Source organism: Trachypithecus francoisi, unplaced genomic scaffold (assembly GCF_009764315.1).
Source record: "Trachypithecus francoisi isolate TF-2019V2 unplaced genomic scaffold, Tfra_2.0 Lachesis_group2, whole genome shotgun sequence".
NCBI classification, from domain to species: domain Eukaryota; kingdom Metazoa; phylum Chordata; class Mammalia; order Primates; family Cercopithecidae; genus Trachypithecus; species Trachypithecus francoisi.
This window is the reverse complement of record NW_022681465.1, coordinates 71239412-71252365: the sequence shown is the minus strand read 5'-3', so window position 1 is coordinate 71252365 and position 12954 is coordinate 71239412. Positions and strand designations below refer to the sequence as shown.

Genomic DNA, 12954 nt, shown 5'->3' with positions numbered 1-12954 from the left:
TGCCAAGCAAACATTGACATTTTTGTAAATTTTAGAATATATAACATATAATTAAAAATAGCATGAAAACATGCAAAAGAAAACAAATCTATTATTTTACCTCTCTTTAATCTGTATATAAATGAGTAAAGGATCTTTTCTACTGATTGAAAGTTTAACTTAAAGATCAATACAGGTGTTAAGTGTACAGTCCATACTTTGGAGCCTTTCCTTTATCCAATTAAACCTGTTTTTCAATTGTTAGGCTTCATTTGCAGAACCTGTAGCCCCACTAAACCCTTGCTATGTGTAACTTGAATCAAAGATATTTAGTGTCATTTAAATCATAATTTGGTAGTTGAATGTTTTGTATTTTATTTTATTATTTTATTTTATTTTTTGGGATGAAGTCTCGCTCCGTCGCCCAGGCTGGAGTGCAGTGGCATGATCTTAGCTCCCTGCAACCTCTGTCTCCCGGGTTCAAGCGATTCTCTTGCCTCAGACTCCTGAGTAGCTGGGACTACAGGCATGTGCCACCATGGCAGCTAATTTTTTGTATTTTTAGTAGAGACAGGGTTTCACTGTGTTAGCCAGGAAGGTCTTGATCTCCTGACCTTGTGATCTGCCTGCTTTGGCTTCCCAAAGTGCTGGGATTTAGTTAAATGTTTTTATAATGTCACTTACTCTACTGACACCGTATGTGTGTGCATTCATACAAACATACATGTATCAATTTATTTGTAAAACAAGAATACGTAAAAGGGATGTAGAACAAGGACTTTTTTTTTGAGATGGAGTTTCCCTCTTGTTGCCTAGGTTGGAGTGCAATGGCACGATCTCAGCTCACTGCAACTTCCACCTCCCAGGGTCAAGCGATTCTCCAGCCTCAGCCTCCCGAGTAGCTGGGATTATAGATGCGTGCCACCACGCCTGGTTAATTTTTGTATTTTCAGTAGAGACAAGGTTTCACCATGTTGGTCAGGTTGGTCTCGAACTCCTGACCTCAGGTGATCCACCTGCCTTGGCTTCCCAAAGTGTTGGGATTACAGGCGTGAGACACTGCACCTGGTCGGACATTTTAATACAAAACCTAAAAACAAACACTACATCTATGATCTTTTGAGTACTGTACTCAACAATGAATGACATTATATACTACTCACAAGCAACCAGAATCAGAAAAATCAACATCACTGTATAAGGAATTCTTGTCCAGTTTACCTGTGTCAAATAAATATCAAAGCTCTGGGCAAACGGCCTCATGGAGGCCAAGTATCGAACAATCAAGCAAGCATCATCATAGTCCACAGTATCAGAGTTCATCCTGCAACAAAAAGTCATTAAAAATTTATTTTTCTTTTTTGTAACTTAGGTATCTAGATATCAAGGAGATAAATGTAAACTGTTTTCTCCTTGGATCTTACTTTAATGTGCTAAACTGAGAAGGTGTGGTTTTGATAATGCTTCTAAGAAACTTTTTTCGGTTTTCAGCTCGATGCATAATTTGGCCAGTTGTCTCAATTTCCTTTGCATGATGTGTTCCTTCAGATGATTCTTCATCTTTTTGTGATTTCATTGCTTTTTCTGTTTCCAGAGTCGTGTCTCGAAACCACTGGGCTATATAAAATTTACGAGAAAACTGGAAAGAAATTAGACAGACTTGAGCTTGATGAAATTAGCAACAAGATTTCCAAGTTAAGTAATAAAGTTGGAGTGCTTACATTACAGGAATACAAATTTTAAGGTTTACTTTATAACAACTCCCATGTGATAAAAACAGATTTTAAGAAAGCCAGAAAATTTAGAATATCTTAAATGTTAGAAAACTTATTATTTTACTATGTTCCAATATTTAATGATGTCAAGATAATTTGATAAACACAAGTGTATTAAATATAGAATACTATTATCAACTACTTAATCAAGGACAATATCATGACAAAATTAGACAGATGATGGGTCGACTAGGAAAGTTTATATCAACTGGATAAAATGCTGAAGGTAGAAGACTTCATCTGTTTTCAAATGTTAGTTCTCCAAGAAACACACAAGACAACTGTCACTGAACTAGTTTAACACTGAGACACACCTGTAAATCTGTTCATTTGAATACAAACTGAAAATCTGCAGTATTTGGCTGAACAGCTTAGTAGTATCCCATTTCTTTCAATTACATATCCCATCAGTTAAAAAATAAAATAAAATACCTCTATGTATAATGTTCTCAAATAACAGTTTACAAATTTTGTACATGAACCTCTTATACTAATATTTTGGTTACATTATGTAACATACATGAAATAAAAGTAAAATTATATTAAAAAAAATATATATATAAATCCAATAGTTTATTTTTACAGGCTTATAGATCGTCTCATGTACCACCTGGCCCATACTTACTCTGAGAACAATGACCTAGCCTAGTCTCAAAGATCACTTATGGAGAGACTTCCAAATATTTCTCTTGTCACACAATTTTAGGACAGTACAGTATCCTTAACCAGAATTCCATATAAGACAAATCAACTCAAAGCATTCTTTTCTGTTTAGATTATCAAGTATCCCTTTGTTTTGAAAATAAATATCCCAAACAACTTAAGTTTTCCTCTTCTTCATGCTACCTCCCAATTTTCTTAAACCCAATTTAAATAAACATTTAATATCTCCAAAAAAGGGGAAAAGAATCCTACCACTAGTGAAGGATCAGTCTCAGTGTTTTCATCCAAGTAATCAAGCAAGGCTTTTTGCAATTGTTGGATTTCATCTTCCCCTCCTGAAACCTATAGAATACACCAAATAAGAACAATAAAAGGTATTACTGGTGTGCTTTTATAAATCATCTAACTGTAAACACAAATCTCAGGGAAAAACTGATATTAAAGATGAAAATACAACCACAGTAACTAAAAGGAAACAGAAAAATAGTATTTCTGAAAAATATTATACACTGATAGCTGAAGTTTGCCTTTTTTGTTTTACTTTTTTTGAGATGGAGTTTCACCCTGTTGCCCAGGCTGGAGTCCAGTGGCACTATTTCGGCTCACTTCAACCTCTGCCTCCTGGGTTCATACAATTCTCCTGCCTCAGACTCCCTAGTAGCTGTGACTACACGCATGGTCCACCATGCCTGGCTAATTTTTGTATTTTTAGTAGAAACAGGGTTTCACCATGTTGACCAAGCTGGTCTCAAACTCCTGATCTCAAATAGTCCACCCTCCTGAGATTATAGGTTTAAGCCACTGCACCTAGCCTTTATTTTTATGAACTACATGTCATTTTTTAAAAAAAAGAGCTCATAGGTAGTTGACATAAAAATGATCAGAAAAATGTGTTAAATCTTCAGAGGTAGGAAGAATTTGCTTTTGGAAATACGCGTTGGGAGTCATGAAAATTTACAAATGATCCTTCCCCTTGAGTTGCACAATGTATAATCAACATAGCCATACATGGCAATAAGAAGTTCCAGGCCCACTTTAAGAAATACAGTAAGTCACCCAGTAACTAGATCTTGGTTTCTACATCACAATTCACCAATAAAAGGAACCAAGATTCCTAGGAGCAACAGCTGATCCCAGTGCTAGGGTAGGGAAGGTAAAAGATCTGCCTGAAACACCTTTTTGTTCTAGACAGCAAGCCCTCAAATTATGATGGGAACATATCAAAAGGACATAAAAGCCAGCTTTAAAGGGTTCTCATTGATCAAATCTAGGATGATTTGAGCATTAAAATAATGACAGCAACAAATTATAATTTACCAGAGTAGGTACTGTAGTATTATATTAGATGTTAATATTATATTAATGATAATTTTTTGCTTTTGATAATTGTACTACAGATATTTAAGTGAGAGCTCTTGTTTGCAGAAATATACACTAAGCAGTGGCTCCCAAGCTTCAGCATTCACTCATTAGAATCACCTGGAGGGCTTGCTAAACCAACAGTTTTTGATTCAGTAGGTCCAGGGAGGGTCCTAAGAATTTGTATTTTTGTTAGAAATGAACTTGTTAGTTCCCAGATGATTTTAATGTTGGTGCTACCTGTCAAGGGGATCACACTTTGAAAATCACTGCATTAGAGAATTCAGGGGTAAAGAGGGAATCACGTCTGCAACTTCAAGTGGTTCAAAACAAAATTTTAAATAAATGCATATACAGACACACATACATCTATATTTTGAAAGATGATAAAGCAAATTTTGTAAATTGTCAATAATTGAGGAATTTGCAAGAAGTTTTTACGGGAGTTCTTTGTAGTATTCCTACAATTTTTCTCTAAGGTTGAAATTATTTCAAAACATGAACTATAGCAAAAAAAAATTAGAGGCATTTCTACCAACATGGATATGATTATGAGCATAAAAAAAGACTAGAAAAAAATGAAAACAGAAGTTGTATACAGTAGGATTAAAAATAATTTCCTCACCAATTTTCTCACATAACTTTATTATTACCACCTTATCCACATTAAAAAAAAAAAAAGCAATAAAACACTTTTTTCCCCCATATGAAAACTCTCTAATAAAGTATAAAAAAGCTCTCCTCACACCTCCTTGGTATAAGATACATAACATTCAAAAGTACAAAACAATCTTATTGGGTATGCTAAATCACCGTTCAGTAAATTAAAAACTTAAATAAAATTTATGTTAAATCAAATATAAAACACCATTATACATTATTAAGAGTACTTCACAAAAAGAAAGTAAACGATTTATATGAACCATTCAGAAGTCCCTGTTAGACTAAACAATTCATTCTCAGGTCTTAAAATTTCTCCCTGGGGCTTTGAAAAGTCCACTTTTAGAAGTAAAAATCTTATTTTGAATCCACAAAATGAAATGCAAAAGTAATGGAAGGACATCTAAAGAAAACAACTATTATTTATTCCCACAATTTTAATCCTGTATCTTAGTACCTGTTTTAAAATGCGTTCTATAGATCCTTGATCCATTTTGCTTGTAACAGCATCTTTCCTCAGCCGTGCAGCAACGGTTCCAAGGTAATCAAGAGATGCCACTCTTAAAGCCATCTCTGTTGACTTGTTACTGAACTGATGAACCTAAACATCAAAATAGTTTTTGATTTAATAATTTATAACAATATATTTTAAATAGCAATTTATCATATAAATTCCCAAACTAAATTGTATAATTTAAAATTTAAACTTTTTTTTTCCCTGTGATACTGTCCCATAAAGTCATTTTTGCCTTTTGATTTTCTGGAATCTGAACATTTTCATGTGACTAAAAAAATTACAGATTAAACTTCCTTAAGAACAACATAACTCTTTAAATATGTAGGCTCAACTGTGTATTTGCACAAAATGTGGTATTACTGAATACAAATTTCTTAGGGTGGAATTCTGATGCCTATAGAAAGTTATTATAGTTTCAGAATAGTATTAACATATTTTCCCATCCACAAAAGGTCCCAGAAGCTTTGTAACAATGTGTATTGTGCAAATTCAAATGCAGTTTAAAAATAAAGAGAGTCACAGTATTTCTTTGCATTTACCTACTGCATTACATGAGGGTTACAAAATGCCATATATTTGTAGAAATACTCTTAAAGATGATAAGGAGTCTACATTAATCATTTTCATGCTTTGAAACGAGTAACTTATGACTCGTTGAGATGCTTTTAACAGTATAACATTCCCCCCCACAAAAAAAATTGTTAAAGCACTGTTTTCTTATCTTATGTAATGAAATGAAAGCACCAAACTTCACAACATTCGAAAATTTTCTACAAGGTACTGACAATATTGTGTACAGTTATGCACATGCAAAAAGAGATGCAATGTTCGTATTTCCTTACACATTTTTAAAGAATTCATCATCTGTGAATCAGAGTACATCCTCATTATGTTGTCTTCTAGTAATCTAATAATCTTTAAATGCTATACTCTTACCAACAGTCTCCCTAACAAACTAAGGAGTAGTTCAGCAGCTGGCCATTCAGGCTTATTGACTGTTGAAAGAAGGTCTTGAACAAAATTTTCAAACAGTGGTCTGTAATCTTCTTCACCTTGCTTACTACCACATCTGTTCAAAAACAATGAAAAGGATGTCAATTTAGGTGACAACATGTCAGTCATCTGTCTACCAACATGACTGAAATTGTTGGCTAAGTTTTCTTTTCTCTATGTTTAGTAACAAGATATATAAAAGTACATTAAATAAAATATGGCTTGAAATGAGTCTATTTATTTCACAAACTCCACTTTCTCCTTAATTATAGAGAATTCATTTATTAACCAAAACTAATATTTTTCTTGCAAGTGAAACACATTTTTAAAAAAATGACCACTGTTTTTCTACCTAAAAGATTACCACAAGTTCTTTTTTTTTTTTTTTTTTTTTTTTTGAGACGTAGTCTCGCTCTCACCCAAACTGGAGTGCAGTGGCATGATCTCGGCTTACAGCAACCCTCCATCTCCCAGGTTCCAGTGATTCTCCTACCTCAGCCTCCCAAGTAGCTGGGACTACAGGCATGCACCACCATGTCTGGCTAATTTTTAAATTTTTTGTATTTTTAGTAGAGATGGGGTTTCACCATGTTGGTCAGGCTGGTCTCGAACTCCTGACCTTGTAATCCACCTGCCTCGGCCTCTCAAAGTGCTGGGATTACAGGCGTGAGCCACGGCACCCGGCCAAGATCACCATAAATTCTTACGGAGGCTAGGCTGGGTGTGGTGGCTCATGCCTGTAATCCCAGCACTTTGGGAGGTCAGGGCGGGTGGATCAACAGAGGTCGGGAGTTTGAGACCAGCCTGACCAACGTGGGGAAACCCCGTCTCTACTAAAAATACAAAAATTAGTGGGGCATGGTGGTGCATGCCTGTAATCCCAGCTACTTGGGAGGCTGAGGCAGGAGAATCGTTTGAACCTGGGAGGCGGAGGTTGAGGTGAGCCGAGATCGCACCATTGCACACTAGCCTGGGCAACAAGAGCGAAACTCTGTCTCATTAAAAAAAAAAAAAAAAAAAAAAAAAAATTCTGATGGAGGCTAAGTAACATCACTTCACAAACTTTCCTATTCAGGTACCATAGGAAAATTCTCCAAAATTTACTGAAGACAAATTACAGAATTTTAATTTAGTACTTTAATTTCTGGAGTCTAACATATAAGAAAATTCACAAAATTTTAGATTTTTTTCCCCCCGTAGTCCCATCCCAATTTTAGATTTTTAATACTCCAATTGCCTCATTTTAAAGATGAAGAAACGAAGCGTCAGGAAGATGTATTCAAGGTTCAGATTATGGCAGGAAATTGGATTCATGTTTTTTTAAAAAACGATCAAGCCTGTAATCCCAGCACTTTGGGAGGCTGAGACAGGCGGATCACGAGGTCAGGAGATCGAGACCATCCTGGCTAACACGGTGAAACCCCGTCTCTACTAAAAAAAATACAAAAAACTAGCCGGGCGAGGTGGTGGGCACCTGTAGTCCCAGCTACCCGGGAGGCTGAGGCAGGAGAATGGCATAAACCCGGGAGGCGGAGCTTGCGGTGAGCCAAGATAGCACCACTGCACTCCAGCCTGGGCGACAGAGTGAGACTCTGTCTCAAAAAAAAAAAAAAAAAAAAACAGAAAAAAAAAAACCGAACTATTCTCTATACTGTGGAAAGAAAAACCAGATTTATATTAATTTTACTCACTTTTTAAGGAAGATGGAGAGGAAGTTTTGGGCTGTTCGCATAGCTGTTTCGTAAGAGTTGGTAATGACAACATCCTGGTCAACCTAGAAGGAAAAAAGAATGAGTTTATAAAGATACAAGAAGTAATCAATAAGTTAGCCCTGTTGCTATTGTCATGTTATTACTGAAGAGGGGTAATACATTTAAATACTAAAATGCTTAAAATATTCTATTATATATAAAGACAGAACCAAAATTAGCACACTAAGCATATTTTAAAACTTTATAGAAACAAATAAAAATACAGACAGCCGGGCGCGGTGGCTCAAGCTTGCAATCCCAGCACTTTGGGAGGCCGAGACGGGCGGATCACAAGGTCAGGAGATCGAGACCATCCTGGCTAACACGGTGAAACCCCGTCTCTACTAAAAAATACAAAAAACTAGCCGGGCGAGGTGGCGGGCGCCTGTAGTCCCAGCTACTCGGGAGGCTGAGGCAGGAGAATGGCCTAAAACCCAGGAGGCGGAGCTTACAGTGAGCCGAGATCTGGCCACTGCACTCCAGCCTGGGCGGCAGAGCAAGACTCCGTCTCAAAAAAAAAAAAAAAAAAAAAAAAAATACAGATAGAATGTTATTAAAATATGTAACAGTAACAAATGCAGTTAACAAATTTAATATCAATAGTTGTTTCTGGTCAGAACAGAAAGAAATGGATTGAAAATACAAAAAGAATTTAGAAAACATGTATCAACCTCAAAGTTTAAGAAACACATAATCCATACAATCAAAAAAAAAAAAAATTCAACGCCTTCATCAGAAATTTAAAGATTAGGATATAAATAGTCAATTCATAGTTATAAAAACCCAACAGACAAATAACTACAGGAAAAGGGGCTCAAGCTCACTAATAGCCAGGAAAATGCAAAATAACATGAGTATTTCTCAATGACCATAATTTTGAGTAAGAAGTAGGGCTATAAACTGAAACACCCCTTTGGTAAGCAAATTGACAACTTCCAGTAAAGTTAATGCATGTATACTATCTTAATTCTACTTCTAAGTATATCTAGAGAAACTTTTGCTCTAAGTTGTGATTCTATGATATGGTGTTTTTAATTCAAGTAAAAAAACAATCTAGTATGAGTTGTACGTATTAAAAGTGATGCTGAGTAAAAAAAATTAGCTGTAAATACGTCATCACTATCCTTTACGTAAATTTTAAAAATGAAATACTTGTATATCAAATTTACATATAAATAATTAAAAGAAAGAAGGAAACATATTTATCATACTTGTCACCACTGGTTAGGAAAGGAAGATTAGAGACAAACAATGGGATTGGGATGGGAGAAATAAAGAGGATCTGAACTTTTCAGACGATATTTGACTTTCTTTCTTTCATTCATTCATTTTTAGACAGGGTCTCATTCTGTCACCCAGGCCGGAGTGCAGTGGCACAATCTTGGCTCACTGAGTCTCGATCTCTCAAGGCTTGATAGACGCTCCTGTTTCAGCCTCCTGAGTAGCTGGGATGACAGGCGTACACCACCACGACCAGCTAATTTGTGTATTTTTTTGTAGAGACAGGGTTTTGTCATGTTGCCCAAGCTGGTCTTGAACTCCTGGCCTCAAGCAATCTGCCCGCCTTGACCTCGCAAAGTGATGGGATTACGGGCATGAGCCAAAGTGCCTGTCCAGTTATTATTATTATATATTTATTATTATTCCCCAAAAGATACACACATATGCTTGGCTCTAACAGTAGATAAACAAAATTATTTGTTTCTCTTAAACTTTTGTTGAGGTAAAAGTATACACTTGGAAAAATTCTAAACATCTCCAAAAGTTATAAAACCAAAAGCAAATCTTCAGCATGAGCTACCTATTAGGGAGGGAATAAACTCATTTTCCACATGAATTTAATGTTATTATAATCCTATGTTACGCATTTATATACGGGTTCAGTATCCCTAATCTGAAAATCTGAAATGCAAAATGCCCTAACGAATATTTCCTTTGAATATCATTTTGGTACTCAAAAAGTTTCAGATTTTGGAGCATTTCTGATTCTAGATTTTTGGATCAGGGATACTCAACATGCACATATATTACATAGTGTCTTACTCAGTTTCACATTTGATATTTCACTGACCCTTACAACCTGGTATAGTAGTTTTGATAAGTATTATCACCCCCATTTTACAGCTGAAGAATGAACTCAGAAAGATTAAAATGACTTATATGTTTTATGACTGGTAGATAGAACCAGAACTCAACTCTTCCAACACCACGTCTAGTGCTCTAAAAGAACCTTAAAGCCCAGCCATGGACCTCTACTTAAGAACACCAGTTTTGGCCAGGTACGGTGGCTCACGCCTCTAACCCCAGTACTTTGGGAGGCTGAGGAGGGTGGACCACGAGGTCAGGAGTTCGAGACCAGCCTGACCAACATGGTGAAACCCCGTCTCTACTAAAAATACAAAAATTAGCTGGGCGTGGTGGTGTGTGCCTGTAATCCCAGCTACTCAGGAGGCTGGGGCAGGAGAATTGCTTGAACCTGGGAGGCAGAAGCTGCAGTGAGCCGAGATTGCGTCACTGCACTCCAGCCTGGGTGACAGAGCAGGACTCCATCTCAAAAAGATAGAAGGAAAAAAAAAAGAACTTCCGTTTTATGAGAATGACAGAGAATACAGATGTTTCCTTCAATAAAGTACAGTTTTAAACCTTTAATAGATTCCTTACTTTTTTATTTGAATCTTCTTCTGCATTAGAGTCCTTCTCTGATGATGGTAAGTGTACCACACACTGAATAAGTTGTAAAACCAGTGCTGTAACCATCTGAATATACATAGGTTCTCCATCCATATCACTACTGTTTAACCTTTAATGAAGAAAAAAAACTTGTATGGAGTATCAAGATAATCTCATTTAGATTTCATCCATTGTCTGAAAGTTTCACGATACTTTGCCAATATTTCTAGGCATGATTTTAGCGTTTATAATAGTGTTCTTATGTGTAATTATTTGTCATAAGTTAGCAAAAACATCAAGTAAATGCCTAGGCATGCTCAGATAATTAAAATGGTCAAAGGAAAAATACAGTATTAATAAAAACTTCTATGCTTTACATACATTGCAGATAAAAATTTGTAATAAAATACTAAACATTTCTCAAAATGATTTTGAAAATGATAAAAGTCTTCAAAGTTTCCAAATGCCCATATATTTTGCTATTCATCTGTTGAATCTGTTATTCATTCGGTATTAAAATCTACTACACAGCTCTTGATCATTTGTGCTAGTGCTGGTAGCAAAGATTATAAAAAATCAATGTCCACATCTTTTGTTCTATAGATATTGTAAAAATCTAAGCATTCTTTTATATGTTGATAGTTTTCATTCAGGTTTAACAGACAATAAATGTTTATCAGTATACAATTAGTCCAAAAAATGATTAAGATAAAATAATTATTTTAGAGAAGAAGTCTTCAAAGCAATCTTAAAAATAATCCTATATGCCACATCAACACTTTTAATCACTCAGGAATATTAAGATAATTCCAGTGATTATCTATGATGGCAAAGACAATAATGCTGACCATAGCAGTGGATGACATTCCTTATTAACAGTGTGCTTAGTGATTAAAGAGCATTTAATCCCCATGTTTATTCTCCATACTGCCATTAGAGTAATCTTTGTTTTGAGACAAAAAAATCTTATAAAATCCTCTTTGAACTGATCTGATTCTTTTGAGCCATATTTCCAACAGCACTGACTAGTGGTTTGTAATAAGGAATGATTTTGCTCTCCAGTGCCTGGAGATAATTTTGGTTGTCACAAGTGGAAGGAGGAAGGGTGTCTATTGGCATCTAATGGGTAGAGATCAGGGATGCTGCTAAGCATCCTATATTGCACTAGACAGCTAAGAATAACAAAATGTTATATGGCCTAAAATGTCAACAGTGCCAATGATGAAAGACTCTTCCACAGATCTTTACCTTTGAGAATCCGTGAACTTTTCTGAGCCCCCTAAATATGCCATGTTATTTCATACATCTAAGCTATTCTTCATGTTGTTCTGATGTAACTGCCTAGTTTTTAATTATTAAAATATAAATCAGACAGAATGAAGAATAAATGTATGACAGTTCAATATAATGGGGGGTTCTTCATTATACCTGACCTCTGTTGTAATTAATTACCTGAAGTTCCTTAAACTCCTCTTGCTGGTTGGTAATCTTGCAAGTGAAGTAAAAATTTCTTCCAAAATTAACTGCCTATGCTTTTCATATCTTGAGAATACCTGTTTAGTAATTATAAGATTCCAAATTAAACTTATAATTAATAGAAAATGAACCAAAAAATAATATCATGTGGTTGAAAAAGTTATCTGCCATTTAGAATGAAAATGTTTTCAGTATCTAAGGTAAGTTGCTCAATTTTCCTATCATTAATTATAACATTCTTATAGAAGTCAAAGAGTACACTAGTTTCATTTAAAGGACTATGATATCTTAGCTATAGACAGTCAGACAAGATTTAAATGATTTTAAACAATTCTAACTTTATTATAAATATCAAGGAATTATTAGCTGAAATATTTGCAAATATTTAGAAGCGTTTTAAATGTGACAGAAACAGAATAACTCAATAAATTAACAAAACAGAAAAATAAATCCTCAATTCATAAAGTCTAATAAGACTTAGTAAAACAGTCCTTAGATTGAAATGAATGTACTGAAAACCAGGTATCTTCATTACTTTTTGGAAGTTTGGATTAAATGACATCAATATTGTTTTATTTGTGGGGTAACTAAAAATACAAATTGATTATACTTACTGCAGTGACTAACTTAATGGCACACAACTGTAGTTCACTGACATTTTCCACAAAAAATGGTGTTATTCCCATAGATGAAACCTGTTTAAAAAAGAAAAGAGTAAGTAGTATACAACTTTAGTTGATTTCAGTAACATTCTATCTTACTTAATTCCAATACATTCATAAGCTTACTGGAAAACACTAAGAAGGCATTTTTTCTTCCCCCTACCTAATCAGCATCTATTCTTTTCTCTGCTCCTCTTCATTCTCAAAGTACATTAGCATATACAGCAGGTACATTGTTTCATAGCTATCAGTACTCTAATCTCTAATTTGAGTTTATAAATGTCACAGGAATATAAAGAAATAACGAACATTTAATATCTGCATGAAAATATAACCTATCTTTCAAAGAATTTAGAGTCTGGAATTTATACTACATTTATCTGTCTCCTGATAAAATGTCTTTTTAAAACTCCTAAAGTTTTATTTCTTCAATTTAGACATAACATACT

The 12954-nt window shown here is 34.9% G+C and overlaps 1 protein-coding gene across 4 annotated transcripts in view; it reads right to left on the bottom strand.

The window, feature by feature from the left end:
* Positions 1-12954, bottom strand: part of NIPBL (NIPBL cohesin loading factor) — a 196286-nt gene that overhangs the window by 45518 nt on the left and 137814 nt on the right. For all 4 annotated transcript variants that reach the window (XM_033179374.1, XM_033179378.1, XM_033179376.1 and 1 more), the window contains 9 exons: positions 12458-12538; positions 11820-11920; positions 10359-10497; positions 7638-7720; positions 5890-6022; positions 4894-5037; positions 2670-2759; positions 1404-1618; positions 1201-1303 (listed from right to left, as the gene is read on the bottom strand). In XM_033179374.1, coding sequence (XP_033035265.1) covers positions 1201-1303; positions 1404-1618; positions 2670-2759; positions 4894-5037; positions 5890-6022; positions 7638-7720; positions 10359-10497; positions 11820-11920; positions 12458-12538 — 1089 coding nt within the window. The remainder of the gene's footprint in view (positions 1-1200; positions 1304-1403; positions 1619-2669; positions 2760-4893; positions 5038-5889; positions 6023-7637; positions 7721-10358; positions 10498-11819; positions 11921-12457; positions 12539-12954) is intronic.